General features: G+C 35.3%; 1 protein-coding gene across 2 annotated transcripts in view; it reads left to right on the forward strand.

The window, feature by feature from the left end:
* Positions 1–17,389, forward strand: part of LOC145664015 (ribosomal protein S6 kinase delta-1) — a 74,863-nt gene that overhangs the window by 45,413 nt on the left and 12,061 nt on the right. For both annotated transcript variants that reach the window (XM_081730304.1, XM_081730305.1), the window contains exons 12-14: positions 7,790–7,971; positions 12,226–12,436; positions 16,051–16,146. In XM_081730304.1, coding sequence (XP_081586430.1) covers positions 7,790–7,971; positions 12,226–12,436; positions 16,051–16,146 — 489 coding nt within the window. The remainder of the gene's footprint in view (positions 1–7,789; positions 7,972–12,225; positions 12,437–16,050; positions 16,147–17,389) is intronic.

The following is a 17,389-nucleotide window of genomic DNA, read 5'->3' on the forward strand; positions in this document are numbered from 1 at the left end:
CATCCACTCGGTTTTAGAAATTGTTTTAATATAAGCATTTGGTATCATAGTACAGGACTTCAATATGTACCACTATAAATTTGGATGGTCCACATTGTTCCCTTTCATGGGTAAAGAACTACCAAAAATCGAATTTCGGAGGTTATTGACACCTATTTAGCACGTTATATGGTTTATTACCTTTATATGTTTATGTTCCCTTTTAAATTTGGGAATTATCAAATAACAAAATTCGGTAAACGTTTTCTAGGACCCATTGGTGTTCCTCTTATGGCCAAATATTCAAAATTTAAATGTTATTGACCGGCTTTATTATTGAATAAGTACAGGATTTATTACTTTTTTCATAAGACACAGGTGTATTTGTGTACCAATCTTTACTTTTGGGAGGGGTACATTTCTTATTGTCATATCAATAATTGGTAATTGTTCTTTGGGTAAATCATTATGATCACGTGATCAGTTATTGACCTATGATGGGATTAGGAGTCCAGGACATTGGTACATTGAAACTTTGTAGGATAATTTGAGAATGCGTCATTGGTATTGATTATTACAGCCAAATATAAACGTAAGCAATACGATGTACCACGTGATTGACCTTGATGAGGTAGTGTACAGGGATACATAGCTAACCTTATTGAATCTTATTACTCATAGTCTTAAGGGAATACATGCTACAACACTGGCAAAGTTATTGTTGATGCAATTTGATTGGTTGATCACTATCTTTCGTGCAATCTGATTGGCTGATCACTATCTTTCGTGCAATCTGATTGGTTGCTGATTTTCAAATCTTTGCTGCATTCAGTTTTTAAGTTTTGTTTAACATTTAAAAATCTTGGTTTCGTTCAACATTTTGGACTCACTGATAAATATGATCAAAACCGTTTATTTGTTAATCGAATAGTTAAAAACCGGATAAAGTTTGACGGTTAACCGTGAAACGTAAAATTTTTTTAGTTTGAAATTTTTTGTTTTAATTTTTTTTGTTTCAGAATTTTGTTTGAAATTTGTTTCAAAATTTTTTGTTTGAAAATTTTTTTGTTTAAAATTTTTTGTTGCAAAATTTTGTTTGAAATTTTTTTGTTTAAAATTTTTTGTTCGAAATTTTTGTTTTGAAATTTTTCGTTTCAGAATTTTGTTTGAAAATTTTTTTTTGTAAATTTTTTGTTTGAAATTTTTTTCGTTTCAAATTTTTGTTTAAAATTTTTGTTTGAAATTTTTTTGTTTCAAAATTTTGTTTGAATTTCTTTCGTTTGAAATTTTTTTCGTTTCAAAATTTTGTTTCAAAGATTTTTGTTTGAAATTTTTTGTTTCAAAGTTTGGTTTGACATTTTTAAAGTTTGTGCACTCATTAGTAAAGAACCGGAACTGTTTAGAACTAAAACCTCTGGCAACATTGTGGTGCAATAGTACACGTCAGAACATGATAATGAAACGTCATCAGTTTTGCATCATCGTTCGCGTTAGTATTCATGATAACATCATCATGGCTACTTGTCTGCAGTTTCTAAACACGCGTGATGTGATGAAATCATTTACCAAGATTACTGATTTACAACAGAATGTACCTTATAGAATCTTAAATGATCCCTACAAAGTTTGGATTAAGAATCGTAGTGAAGCTTGAAAATGATAAGAATATAATTTTACCAGCAAGATATTTACCCATGGAAGCATCAAAACAAGAAGAACTGCTGCGTTTCTTAAATACTGGATCTGTATCTTTATGTTACAAAGGATTCTTGGGTCGAAGTCATCAGTTTGAATTTAGTACACAGCCAGATTCGTCAGCAAAATCATGAATTAGCACGTTAGACATAGTTGTATGAATGTGGTTGGTCAGCATGACGTCAGCAACTGTGATGAAACCATGAATTCAAACGTCAGCACATGACGTCAGCCGTAGTTCTATAAATCAACCAATACCGTGAAATCATTTGAGCAAGTGCTTTTCAGGAGGAAAGATGTGTACTTCTAACGATAAAGAATTCATCTTCGCAAGCTATTATCCAATAAACAAAACATGTGATGATTGGTATCAGTGCTAGAACATTTGAACCAGTGATTCGATTGGGCAAAGCAGAACAATTTGGTGTACAACTGACCTGTGAAGAATGGCACGAATCGACCAAATGAACGATGAGCTAAATGTGACCATAGTCAAATCATTAGGCTCAAATCATGAAGTGGTCCTCGAAGAGAAGATGGTGCTGTTACGTAAAAAGAGTACATTTCATGTCCCTCGCAACATGGTGTATCTAACACAAACAGAATGGAACAAATTCATCAGCGTATTTCAGTGTGTGAAACATGCAGTGGAAGTGTGCAACAAAACAAGTATATTCCTTCAAAAATGTGTCATGCATATCGTACAACATGTATCTAGATATTGTCAACATCGTTCGTGGGTGCATACCTGTATTGATAAACAGTTTATTTGTGATCAAATGGACATTGAGTTTTCACCAATTGATATCGCAATAGACCTTAAAAGACTTCAATTGGAATTAAAATTATACGCTAAAGACAAACTAGTGCAAGAAGTTCAAAATACATTGTATCGACAATATCCAGAACCACTATCTGGTATGGATGTATGTGGAGTGTAATAAAATGATCCATTTCAATGAATTGTGTTTTTTTCATTTCAAGTACAACCCCATATTCTGACGTGTACTATTGCACCATGTTCTAACGTGTACTATTGCACCACAATGTTGCCAGAGGTTTTAGTTCTAAACAGTTCCGGTTCTTTACTAATGAGTGCACAAACTTTAAAAATGTCAAACCAAACTTTGAAACAAAAAATTTCAAACAAAAATCTTTGAAACAAAATTTTGAAACGAAAAAAATTTCAAACGAAAGAAATTCAAACAAAATTTTGAAACAAAAAAATTTCAAACAAAAATTTTAAACAAAAATTTGAAACGAAAAAAATTTCAAACAAAAAATTTACAAAAAAAATTTTCAAACAAAATTCTGAAACGAAAAATTTCAAAACAAAAATTTCGAACAAAAAATTTTAAACAAAAAAATTTCAAAAAATTTTGCAACAAAAAATTTCAAACAAAAAAATTTTCAAACAAAAAATTTTGAAACAAATTTCAAACAAAATTCTGAAACAAAAAAAATTAAAACAAAAAATTTCAAACTAAAAAAATTTTACGTTTCACGGTTAACCGTCAAACTTTATCCGGTTTTTAACTATTCGATTAACAAATAAACGGTTTTGATCATATTTATCAGTGAGTCCAAAATGTTGAACGAAACCAAGATTTTTAAATGTTAAACAAAACTTAAAAACTGAATGCAGCAAAGATTTGAAAATCAGCAACCAATCAGATTGCACGAAAGATAGTGATCAGCCAATCAGATTGCACGAAAGATAGTGATCAACCAATCAAATTGCATCAACAATAACTTTGCCAGTGTTGTAGCATGTATTCCCTTAAGACTATGAGTAATAAGATTCAATAAGGTTAGCTATGTATCCCTGTACACTACCTCATCAAGGTCAATCACGTGGTACATCGTATTGCTTACGTTTATATTTGGCTGTAATAATCAATACCAATGACGCATTCTCAAATTATCCTACAAAGTTTCAATGTACCAATGTCCTGGACTCCTAATCCCATCATAGGTCAATAACTGATCACGTGATCATAATGATTTACCCAAAGAACAATTACCAATTATTGATATGACAATAAGAAATGTACCCCTCCCAAAAGTAAAGATTGGTACACAAATACACCTGTGTCTTATGAAAAAAGTAATAAATCCTGTACTTATTCAATAATAAAGCCGGTCAATAACATTTAAATTTTGAATATTTGGCCATAAGAGGAACACCAATGGGTCCTAGAAAACGTTTACCGAATTTTGTTATTTGATAATTCCCAAATTTAAAAGGGAACATAAACATATAAAGGTAATAAACCATATAACGTGCTAAATAGGTGTCAATAACCTCCGAAATTCGATTTTTGGTAGTTCTTTACCCATGAAAGGGAACAATGTGGACCATCCAAATTTATAGTGGTACATATTGAAGTCCTGTACTATGATACCAAATGCTTATATTAAAACAATTTCTAAAACCGAGTGGATGAGTCAAGATACCCCTCCCAAATTTTTCAAGGGGTGCGTCAATGTACCCATGTCTTATGATAGGAAATGAACCCATATACATGACCATATAACCATATAAGGTAATAGAACCCCATCAAAGGGAAGAAATTGGGCCAAAAACCAAACGCATGGTACAACATATTGCTTATGTTTATATTTTAGTAATTTTTACCCATGAAAGGGAACAAGATGGACCACCCAAATTTATCATGATACATGTTGAGGTCATGTACTATGATACCGAATGCTTAAATTGGAAAATTTCCAAAATTTAAGGGGATATGGAATGGACCCCTATACATGATCATATAACCATATAAGGTAATAGGACCTCATCCAAGGGGATAAATTGAGCCAAAACCAAACACGTGGTTGTACTAAAATTTGGCAATTTCGTACCCATCAAAGGAAACGTGGTAAACCACCCAAATTTATAGTAATATATATTAGGGTTCTATACTATAATACCAAACATGTAAAAAGGGGCAATTTCCAAAATTAAAGGGGTGGGCCAAAGTACCCCTCCCGGGGGTGCACAAATGTACCTATGTCTTATGATAGGGAATGGACCCCTATACATGACCATATAACTATATGATGTAATAGGACCTCATCAAGGAGATAAATTAGGTCAAAAGACCAAACACGTGGTTGTACTAAAATTTGGCAATTTTGTACCCCTAAAAGGGAACGAGGTGGACCATCCAAATTTATCATGATACATATTAGGATCCAGTACTATGACACCACATGATGAAATTAAGTAATTTCCAAAATTAAAGGGTTGGGCCAAGGTACCCCTCCCGGGGTGCATCAATATACCCATGTCTTATGAAAGGTAATAGACTCCTGTATACGCTCATGTGAACATATAAGGTAATAACACCTCATCAAAGAGAATAAAATCAACCAAAAACCAAACACGTGGTATAACGTATTGCTTACGTTTATATTTTGGCAATTTTGTACCCCTAGAAGGGAACGAGGTGGACCAACCAAATTTATAGTAATCTCTATTAGGGTCCTATACTATAATACCAAATATATTAAATGGGTAATTTCCAAAATTAAAGGGGTGGGCCAAGGTACCCCTCCCAAATTTTTCAAGGGGTGCATCAATATACCCATGTCTTATGAAAGGTAATAGACTCCTGTATACGCTCATGTGAACATATAAGGTAATAACACCTCATCAAAGAGAATAAAATCAACCAAAAACCAAACACGTGGTATAACGTATTGCTTACGTTTATATTTTGGCAATTTTGTACCCCTAGAAGGGAACGAGGTGGACCAACCAAATTTATAGTAATCTCTATTAGGGTCCTATACTATAATACCAAATATATTAAATGGGTAATTTCCAAAATTAAAGGGGTGGGCCAAGGTACCCCTCCCAAAAATTTAAAGGGGTGCACAAATGTACCTATGTCTTATGATAGGTAATAGACCCCTATACATGACCATATAACCATATAAGGTAATAGAACCTCATCCAAGGGAATAAATTAGGTCAAAACGAAACACGTGGTTGTACTAACAATTTGGAAATTTCGTACCCATGAAAGGGAACGAGGTGGACCACCCAAATTTATCATAATACATGTTAGGGTCCAGTACTATAATACCAAATATATAAAATGGGCAATTTCTAAAATTTAAGGGGTGGGCCAAAGTACCCCTCCCAAATTTTTAAAGAGGTGCACCAATATACCCATATGTTATGAAACGGAATGGACCCCTATACATGACCATATAACCATATAAGGTAATAGGACCTCATCCAAGGGGATAACTTGGGTCGAAACCAAACACGTGGTACAACGTATTGCTTACGTTTATATTTTGGCAATTTTGTACCCCTAAAAGGGAACGAAGTGGACCACCCAAATTTATTATAATACATGTTAGGGTCCAGTACTATAATACCAAATATATAAAATGAGCAATTTCCAAAATTTAAGGGGTGGGCCAAAGTACCCCTCCCAAATTTTTAAAGGAGCGCACAAATATACCCATATCTTATGAAAGGTAATGGACCCTATACATGACCATATAACCATATAAGGTAATAGGACCTCATCCAAGGAGATAAAATCGACCAAAAACCAAACACGTGGTACTACGTATTGCTTACGTTTATATTTTGGCAATTTTGTACCCCTAGAAGGGAACGAGGTGGACCATCCAAATTTATCATAATACATATTAGGGTCCAGTACTAAAATACCCAATGTTTAAATTGGGCAATTTCCAAAATTTAAGGGGTGGGCCAAGGTACCCCTCCCAAATTTTTCAAGGGGTGCATTAATGTACCCATGTCTTATGAAAGGTAATGAACCCCTGTATACGCCCATATAACTATATAAGGTAATAACACCTCATCCAAGGGGATAAATTAGGTCAAAAAACCCCGAAATTTGACTTTTTGGCAATTTTTTACCCATGAAAGGGAACGACATAGACACCCAATACTGATAGAGGTACATACTATGGTCCTAGGCTACCATACCAAATTTTTAGATTTGGCAATTTCCAAAATTTAAGGGGGGTGGTCCTATGTACCCCTGCCAAAATTTAGAGGGGGTGGTCCTAGGTACCCCTCGGTCATTGACCCCGGGCTAAGGTCATTGACCTTTCACCCCGGTCATGAAAGAGAGTGAGGATGAGTCATTCGGCCATAACGGGGCCACTACTACTGATACTTAACGCTTCTATTTCAAGCCTTTGTATTCACAGCCCCATTAAGAGACGATGTCAGGGGGCAAGGGGACGCAAAGTTTTATTTATTTTTACTTATATTTATATTTGAAAGGGGTGAAGCAACTTTTTGTATAGCAAAACTGATAGACTCATATTATGTGTAGTTCTAAAATTCTCTTTGATTGCCAGCGAGGATTTTCATCCCCGCTTCTTTCCATTTCCTATGGCTCCCTTTCGGCGTATCACTGATCCCTATTTGATTGAAACATTCTTAAGGTATTGACAACGAAATACCCCGCATCCTCCTGTGGATCAAGTTCCAAACTACGCTAAATAAATGCATATGGTTGTCATGCCAGAGCTACTTTTGTATACTATCTATGTAGATACATTCTTGTGTGTCATACCATTCACATACCTGCTGTAGAATCATGTTAAAAATGTTTTTATTTGCACATAATCTAGTGTTCTGCATCTCCGTGTAGAACTACTAAATTGATAGGGTTTCCTTTTGGTCTCCTATCCTAAACATGATTTTGCGTATATATTATTTTTCCAGGACTTTATTGACAAAAAGTATTACATTATTTTGGAATGTGTATAAACTACGCTTAACGTCTTCTTCTCTCTAAGTAGATTAACATTACATTGTTTTGGAATGTGGGTGTAAACTACGCTCAACGCCGCCTTCCCCCTAATCAGATTAACAAAAATGCGAGTTCTAAAGCATCCAACAAAGATTTCAAAGAAGAAACACCACAAAATTCTAATACTAATTCAGAATATTAATAGGTTGAAATCCACGATTAAATAAGGATCGTAATGATATTGAAAGTATCATGTCTTAATTATTTATCAAGATTATATCATGTTTTATTCAGAAAAATAGTTCGTAATCCTAAATGTATTTATATAATCATTAACGCATTTCCATATATTTTTGCAGGACATGTTTGAAGGAAGAGCCAGAACCGCTTCAGGAAGTTTTGAACCAAGTCGCCCTGTTTCACGATTACAATCTATGATTGATATGCCTCAGCCTCGATTGCCAGAGGCTAGTGTTCGTGTGTGGGCTGCCGAATTAGTTATTTGTATTGAAACGTTACATCAGTGGGGCATTATATGCAAGTACGTTATTTTATTGTATTTGATAAGCTATTTTGACATTAAATTTTATTAGAATAATATAAATACCCCTGTTTCAGCTGATATATATATATATATATATATATATATATATATATATATATATATATATAGCGAAATCTTTTTAATTCGAAGTCCAAGGGTACAAGAAAAAAAGCCTGAATTATCAAAATTTGAAGTATATAAAATGTACATTTCTGAACACTTAAAATCAAGCGAACATAACTACTTTACCTACAGGAATATATATATATATATATATATATATATGAAGTAGACTATGCCTTTAAAGCAGCATATTATTTGCATTTTACAATACTACAAACAAACAAACAAAGATTTATACACACACAAATTAAACAATACAAAATATGGAAGTAGTAATGGCGCCACTTGATCCAACTTTTGTGCTCTTGGGTCCCTGGCTCAGGGGCCATGATCAAGAGTGCATAGGCCCTCCCTTTAAATTTTGGGAGAGACAATTGGCAAAAATTAAAATCGGGAGATTTTAGACGTAATTTATCCCCTTTCATGAGATGAGCCCTATTACATTATATCGTCGCACGAAAACCAGAGGAACGGGAACTCCAAAAATGGGGGGTTTTGTTTTCTTCATGTTTGGACATAATTTTGAAAGCATCATTTGATGTAAATGGAACGAAAGGCCAACTGTTCTCCTTGTCGATCATCTGTTCTATTGTAGCTCAATTATTAAAAACACATCTTTCTAAGAAAATAATATTTTTGTCCTTTCGCATGTAAACCTACGAAAATGGAGTTATGTTCCTCTGGTTCTCATGCGAAGATATGACTACATAGATGAGTATAGGGGTCTATTTCTTTTCATAAGATATGGGTACATTGATGCTCCCTTCTTAAATTTTGGGAAGGGTATCTGGACCACCCCGTAAATTGGGAATGCCCTATTAAAGAGAATGTACCCTGCACACACCCATATAACCATATAAGGTAATAAGACCTCATCAAAGAGAACATAAGAAGTCGGAAACCTTCGAAAGTTACGTTTTTTGCAATTTCTTTTTACCCATGAAAGGAAACAAGATTGCCCACCCAAACATAGAGGTACATGCTCTGGTCCTAGAATTCCATACCAGCTTTTTCAGTTTTGGCAGTGTCCTCTGGCAGGGTATAAGTCAATGACTCCTTAAAGTTACTTGCAGAACGTAAGAAACTTTTATTTATATTTTGAACATCCAACCCTAATGTTTTCTAAAGACATATATTTATGAATAATCATCTGTTACATTTCAAAGACTTACCCAGTCTCTTTCGTCTGGGAGCAACAGATTGCGAATTTTTAATGTTCCGTTTCCTCTTCACTTTATTTATTTATTTATTTATTTATTGGAATCCCTAGAAATGTTAACGTAAAACTCCAAAGTTGAAAGAAAATCAACGTAAGGAAACATGTAGAACAGACTTCGATGTTTATAGCTAGCTGACTTATATAATCACAGATTATTATTTTTTATGTGCTCCTCAATAAATAACTGCTTTCCACATAGCAGAATTACCATATTACATTCAAACCCTCTTGATTCAAGTGCTCAAACTGTAAAGAACGAAGTTGTGCAATTTACAAATATCTATCATTAGGAAACATAGAGGTGAGTGTTCCTTGAAGTCGTCTTAAAACACAAACATAATTTGTGTAACAATTCCGGATTGTGGCGTTTTTACCTTTCAGTGTAATTTCGTATCAAGCATAGGGTTAAAATTGAAGTTTCCATATTCCAAGTAAGATTGAGTTATGAATCCTTATCCTTAATTTAGTGTATTTTGTAGCTACAATTTTCAGCAGAAGTGTCCGTTTTTCTCATAATAGGAAAGTAGATTAATGGAAAGCATTTGAAAGATACTGACTCAGGAAACTTAACTGATACAAGTTTGTGTTCTTGGAGTTCTCGCTCCCTATACTGATAGATCCTATTTTATGAAAATAATTAGCGAAATCGCAGCTTCCCTCCTAAAATGAATTTTCCCGAATTCATCCCAAAATTTAGGCCTATCTAAAATGGATTTCTCATACCCACGAATGTAATTCCGTTTCATGGAAGTTTGTACTACCTCATGAAATGAAATTTTCTAAAGCGCCCCTTTCCCGAAGCTGAGACCTGGGTAAATCTCATATAACTAGAGACGCTAGACTCTCCCAATTCCATGAAAATCGTAACCTCTCCAACACGAATTTCCCCATTGTCATACTTAAGTGACTTTCCGTTAAGATCCACATGTAGCTGTTCTCCAGATAAAAACAGTATACTCCTCCGTTTTATGGAAATGGTTAGGGAAAGTCAACATCTTTAGTTTGGTTGTTTGAAAGCATCACCACCACGCTCCTTTGCACTACATCAACCCTGTGTGTAAATAACAGTTTCGTTTCCTATGAAGCAAGGACCCCACATATCATATATTTTGCATATATGTTCAACGATTCAATACGTGTAATAATAATTTTTGGAGTGAAGTTTTCAGAACGTGTAACTGAGTGTGATATTCGTATTGTAGCAAGAAGCTCTCATACAAAATTTAGTGTCCTATATCTAATAATACTTAATCCTTATTTAGGTTAAGTTCTCTAATTCACACAACTGTTAGGTTAGGTTCCCGCTAATTTATTATCTCCTGAGATAGTTTACAAACATATCTCTCCTAACATACGAGCGTCCAATGCCTCCATATGTTTCTTGCCTTCAGCTATTTATTGTTACTTTTACACAAGTACAATTACAACCCTTACAAACTCCTTACTTCACTTCTATCAATCATTTCTCATTTCTGCTAATTCTCTTTTATCTAATTCCTCTCTACGTCTAACTTCCTTCAAGTTCCATGTACTATTTATCAATTAACTAAACTTCAATCTGTCTAAACTCAAAATCAACACCTGTTTCTTACAACATCAAAAACTCTCGTCCTCCTTTTCTTCTGGCTAGTGCTATTTTTCTGCTAGTGCTAGTGCTGTTAGTGCTAACCTAATTTCCTACTACTAACAATGTCCAATCGATGAATGAAGCACATCATAATGATAAAATATCTTCATATCCTTCCTTTTCCCCCCCTCTGCTTCTCTATATCAAATTTATTTTCATATTTGCTGAGACAAAAACCTTCCATATCTTGGTGCTTATTTGTTCAACAGTTCAAAGAAGTGTGGTTTTCGTATAATTTTCTCCTCTCCCTGCTGAAAAGCAATGTAGTTACGTCTCGATTTTGACTTTCTTCTTCTTTTTTAAAAAAGACCGGAACTCTTGTAGGAGGGAAGATTTATGAAATGGTGTGTGGATATTTACCAATTTTGAGTACAAAAGATATATTTGAGTCAGAACCCAAAGGATTGTGTAGTTCCAATATTGTCCACTAGTCGTATTTCTATGACCAGACGAAGAACGATTGATGTGAAGATATCTTGGTTCAATCCTAGGCTACGAGAGTTTATGAGTTTTCTTAGGGTTCTCCATTCCTCTCACATTCTCATTCCACCATTCGGGGACGTAGTGGCTCAGTAGTAGAGTGCATGGGCTCCTTGGTTCGATCCCCGGCCAAGTAAGTTTGTGGTAGACAACATCGTGCTCGTGGGTTTTCTTGCGGTAGTCCTGTTTCCTCCCACTTTCTCACTCCACCAATTTTTCATCATCATTCACTTGCTTTAATCATAGTCTTCCTTAGCATAATGGTCATAATCGTAGGACGTTAAAATCAAAAATTTCATTCCACGATTCTTTCATAATCATTCACTTCCTTTAACCTAAAGGATGTTACATTAAATATTTAAAGATACGAAAAACGAACACTTCAGCTTGTAGGACTAACCAAAAGGTATTAAAAAGAGGCTGTTTTATTTTTGCATTAAGTACTTCAGTTGGAAAATTATTTAACTCGTTTATTTTTCTTTGCAGAATAGAAATCATTCTTCTACCTACAAATCCGTACTTTTACATGTTATTTATTTATTTTATTTTATTTTAATATATCAAAAACTAACCTGAATAATGTTCCTTTTTAAAGAATTTTATCCGATATTGGCAGTATATCCCACAGGCACTCTTCGGGCTGATTTAAGATTACTGGAACTCGAATAAATTTTTTAAAAAAGGAACATTAATCAGGTTAGTTTTTACATAATTAGTATAATGTGTTCCATATGTTCCATTTATATTATAATGTATTCCGTATGTTCAGTCACTATGCATTGTTTTCTTCTTGATTTTGTAGAGACTTACGGCCAGACAATATTCTTCTTGGAGAGAAGGGTCATATATTATTAACATACATGTGCCAGTGGTGTGGTGTGGATGCAGTAGTTAATAATGAGGCAACAGAAAGCCTTTATGCTGCTCCTGAAGTGAGCGATATCTTTGAAGTTACTAGCGCTGCAGACTGGTGGAGCTTTGGTGCACTTCTTTTCGAACTGCTGACAGGAAAGGTAAGTGATATTGTGCTGTTTAGTATCAACACAGATAAACCAGATGAACAGCGATGTGCACGATTTGAATGTTTATAAAATTATTGTAGAGATGGCGTTGCTGTGAAAACAAGGCAATAACATCCACTAATTGTTTGAATATTTTTAAAAGCATATTAGAAAACCTAAAATTATCAGTTTTTCTGTTCAATACTGTTTGAGAAGTATAGCTACTCTCTAATACCATCTACATGACAGTTCTATGAACCACTTAAAAAAATTATATATCACTATCCAAACAGCTGTTATCTCTCTGGTCGTCTCTAGTATTATCTATACTTTGTAAACGTACTCTTTTTATTTACTGCGTTTAATATTTCATGGACTTTAACTATACTATTTCGTGCGTCCTAACACCTTCCTCAGCAAAACTGGACAACTTACTTGGAACTCAACCTCACTTCTTAGAATTGTAACTTGCACTATTTCGTGTGCACGGTAGACAGTGATGAGGTCAAAAACCTTGTTAGTGGTTAATATGATTACATAAATTCCTTGCACTAAAATTGTCTTCTATTGAAAGTTGGTTGCTCTGAAAAACCTATGCAGAAGATTTGTATGAAGATTCCGGTAATTATGGAGTAGTTTGTAGAAATCTTGCTCAGTTGTAACAGGCACTTTGTGAAGATACTGTTATGATCTTGAACCTACATTAAACGTTAATTGTACGATAAACTTCGATCATTACACACTTCTTTAACTTACCATGGAATTGTAAACACTTAACCAACTTATTACGAAATAGGAGTATATAACAGTAATATTTTTGAGTGTTTTCTTAAGAGCCTGTTAGAAGCGGGCCAAGTTTCTACAGACGAGCACAAAATTATGTAAGTCTTCATAAAAATCTTCTACGTGTTTTTCACACCAATATGGCTTTCAAAAGAAGAGAATTCAAATGTAAGGAATTTATTATTATTATTTTATTTATTTATTTATTTATTTATTTATTTATTTATTTATTTATTTTTGACGTTATTGCTACCGTACACACGAAGTAGTGCAATATATATAAAGTGAAAACTCAGGCTTTTACTCAAAGAATGTCTGGCATTCGATAATATTGATATGGTAATCCTAGGCTAATGGGAACTTAAGCTTGCCGATTACTATTCAATATATACCTTAGAGTGACAAGCATATCGTTCGAAATACTGTTCCAAACGGACACTTCCAGTTGCAGTCCTTCGAGTTATCTTTATCATTGGTAAGGAACAAATTGGTTCCGCGAATTTTTCATTAATTGTCCATCGATTGCTGGAACTTTGGTAGACCTGAAGAACATACATACAAAAATAAAATAAAAGAATAAATAAATAAAACAGATTCCGTGGAATCTTCCTGAAGGTAGGGCTCTCTCCTTCTCAGCTGACGAGGAAACGGTCCCAAGTCAAACCAAAACAACCGATTTGGCTGAGGTCCGGATATGTGTTACGGGAGACCAAAGTAGGAGACACGTATTTTGGCGTTTGGGCCCATACGCAGAAATTTCCGAAATGTGGGGCCCCAAAGTGGCCCTACATGCTATAACTAGGAGCGAATGACGTTACTTGTACACAACCATTATGGCTGGGGTCCGGATATGTGTTACGGAAGACCAAAGTAGGAGACACGTATTTTGGCGTTTGGGCCCATACGCAGAAATTTCCGAAATATGGGGCTCCAAAATGGCCCTACATGCTATAACTAGGAAGCGAATGACCTTACAGGTACAGAATGTTGGCTTGGGTTGGAATATGTTGCAATATATCCAAAAGTATGAGACTTGTGTTTGTTCTTAGGTCCCAGAAAAACGAATGTCGAATATACAGGGTCCCATATTGCTAGATTTTCAATAAGGTCCTGAAGTTGGCGTATGTGGTACCCATGCAATTCTGAACAGATTTTCAGCTGGCACGAGCCATCGAGAGGGGATGTGCTGACCACGAGGGTGTCAACGGGGGGAAAGAATGTTTGCGTTTTTCGCGTGTATTTCTATGGCTAGGATGTGTGGAAACCGGGCGGAACATTTTTGTGCAAGAGAGTGAACATTAATATTTCATCGATACGGCGTGTGTTGTCAGGAAACCTGGCAGAGTGGCGGAAGTAAAGTTTGCCGGCCTGTCAAGTTTGGTCGGAAGAAAAACTACATGTCTTCGACTTGGGCTTATAATAGCCATATCCGGACCCCAGCCAAATCGGTTGTGTACAAGTAACGTCATTCGCTTCCTAGTTCTAGCATGTAGGGCCACTTTGGGGCCCCATATTTCGGAAATTTCTGCGTATGGGCCCAAACTCCAAAATACGTGTCTCCTACTTTGGTCTCCCGTAACATATCCGGACCCCAGCCAAATCGGTTATTTAAACTTGGGACCGATTCCTCGTGAGAATCATATGTGGTGTTGTTGGACCAGAAAGCATTTTCACATGCGTCAGTGGTCTTGGTGCCCCATTCAGTAACCATTATTGATGTATATGTCATCAAAGCTTACTAGTTTGTGAAATTCAAAAGCTTAAAACCAATGATTTCACTTTGTAGGAGAGATTTGCTTGGCATATATAATAATTTGTGTGAGTAATAGTTGCTGCTGTAATCGTGACAATAAATGTAGATATTGGTCTATTGGAAAGCATATAAATGATTTAAGTGTAATACATACCTAAGCTGATTTGTAACATAAAGCTTTTGAAAAGTCAAATATGCAATCCCTTGTAACTTTGTTCCTAGAATAGTGGTGGGTTTATGGCTTAATCAGCTCTAATTGGCTGAGGGACATCACGTGACCTGATCACGTGATATGACGTCATAGGGGTCAATGCCACTCAAGAGTTTGGCAGGGATACCTTGGCCCACTCCCTAAATTTTGGCAGGGGTACATAGGACTACTCCTTAAATTTGAGAATTGTCAAAAAATAAAATTTGGTAAATGCTCTTTGGGATCCTAATATATACCACTATAAATTTGAGTGATCCAATTCGTTCCCTTTCATAGGTATAAAATTGCCAAAAATTCAAAATTTCGAGATTTTTTTTTAAACCTAATTTATCCCCTTTAATGAGGGTTTATCACATTATATAGTTACATAGGTGAGTATAAGTGTCCATTTTCTTCTATAGGATATGGTACATTAATACACTCGCTGTAAATTTCCGGGAGAAGTACCTAGGACATTGATTACGTAGGAAATGTTTCAAGAACTAGGAGAATGATAATAAGGAGCACCCTTATGTGCGTGAAAGTATTTTTGTAATGGTCAGATAACCAAAATTGCCAGTTGTTGTTGGGTTGTGAAACCATTTTATTAGTTTCCAGGTTTTGAAACCGAAACCGAAAATCGATTTTCAGATATTAGATTAAAAAGAAAAAAAAAAAGTTATGAAATGTGAACAGCTCTTAATTTTTTGCACTAAAGCACGTGATTTAATGATTTACAATGTAGTTATGATTTAATGATGTAACATCAGTCGGAAAATACACCTAACTGTGATGTAATGTGCAAAATATGTATGCAATTTGTTCAGATATTTGTGCTGCTTGTTAAATATCATATATTTTGTGTGTTATGTTGATTGTGCTATTTTACTTCATTGACAGACTTTGCTATCCTGCCATCCAGGTGGTATCCACAGTCATACAATCCTAAGTATTCCGGAGTATGTTTCACCAGAAGCAGCGTCGCTTCTTACGGAGGTAAGTTTAAAAGTAATATTTGGCATCAATAGTCGGATAGTAAGTGAACAGTTAGCGTTCTTGTACCGTAATAGGGAATTCCGCGGCAAATCATACTCCAGGATATTCCCTCTATTCGACTAGTCGATGCACTTGGTATAGCGATGTTGCAGCTCTTTCTAACCCTTGCAAATAAAATTCGTTTGTTGGGCCTGAAACTAATTCTTCGCAGCATATTAGATGTCGGAAGTGTCGTCAGAATTATGTCCCTTGAGGTGTTCTTTCATGTTAAAGAACAAATGATGAAAAAGAGCCAGGTCAGGTGAATATGCGGAATGGTGCGACAATTAGAATTCCAAGGTATTCACTTTGACAGTCACAATATAGGACGTGTGAGCTGGGCACTTGTGCAAAATCAGAATTCCTTTGGACAGTTTTCCTCAGCGTTTCGTCTTAATACCTCGAATACCTCGTGCAGCTGGTTCAATAGGTTAGCATAATACTTTCCGGTGACGAAGTAGGTAGTAGAGTATCGTATTTGTCTCAACTGATGTCTCAGTCCAGAATCATTTCCGCGGCAGAGACCCGAAATGGCGCCACTCCATTGGCTGTCGAGCTGCAAAATTTGCAGAACTAGCCTCAAAATGGGCCAGAACTGCCTTGGATACTCCGATTCGTTCCTTCATCTGATCACTGTTTAACCATTTCGGTACTCACTTTGCTTTAAAAAAAAAAAAAAAAAAAAAAAAAAAAAAAAAAAAAAAAAAAGCACATGTCCAGTATACTGCTGATGATAAACTCAATACACACCCATCTGGGCTGTTTTTTTTCTGATATTCGCCTGCCCTCAAGGATCAGTTCATGGACAGCATCACATGTTGCAGAGTCGCACAGTGCGGCCAAACGAGGCAATTCTTGGCAAAAACTCGAAAAATGAAGTAAAAGATTGACTCGATTTAATTTGTTATAATGAAGCCTTAGTAGTGTGCAGGAAAGGAAGTGATAGCAGCTTACAGTGAGCTCATGGCACCTGTAAACTTTGTTACCCGCTGAAGCCAGAGAGGCGCTGCTTAATGACAGAAGATAGGAAGTTGACTTTGAATGCGACTATCCCCACATTGCGTATAGATATTCAGTAGCTGGTAAACCTGGTGACACGATCCATATGTATGTACCATTTTGTATATTTAGAATGTTGATGTGATATGTAATAGTACTACTTAATATCATATTTGGAAAATGCTGTGGTTCTGAAAGCATATAA

This window comes from Thermobia domestica, chromosome 11 (assembly GCF_964235325.1).
Source record: "Thermobia domestica chromosome 11, izTheDome1.hap1.1, whole genome shotgun sequence".
NCBI lineage: Eukaryota > Metazoa > Arthropoda > Insecta > Zygentoma > Lepismatidae > Thermobia > Thermobia domestica.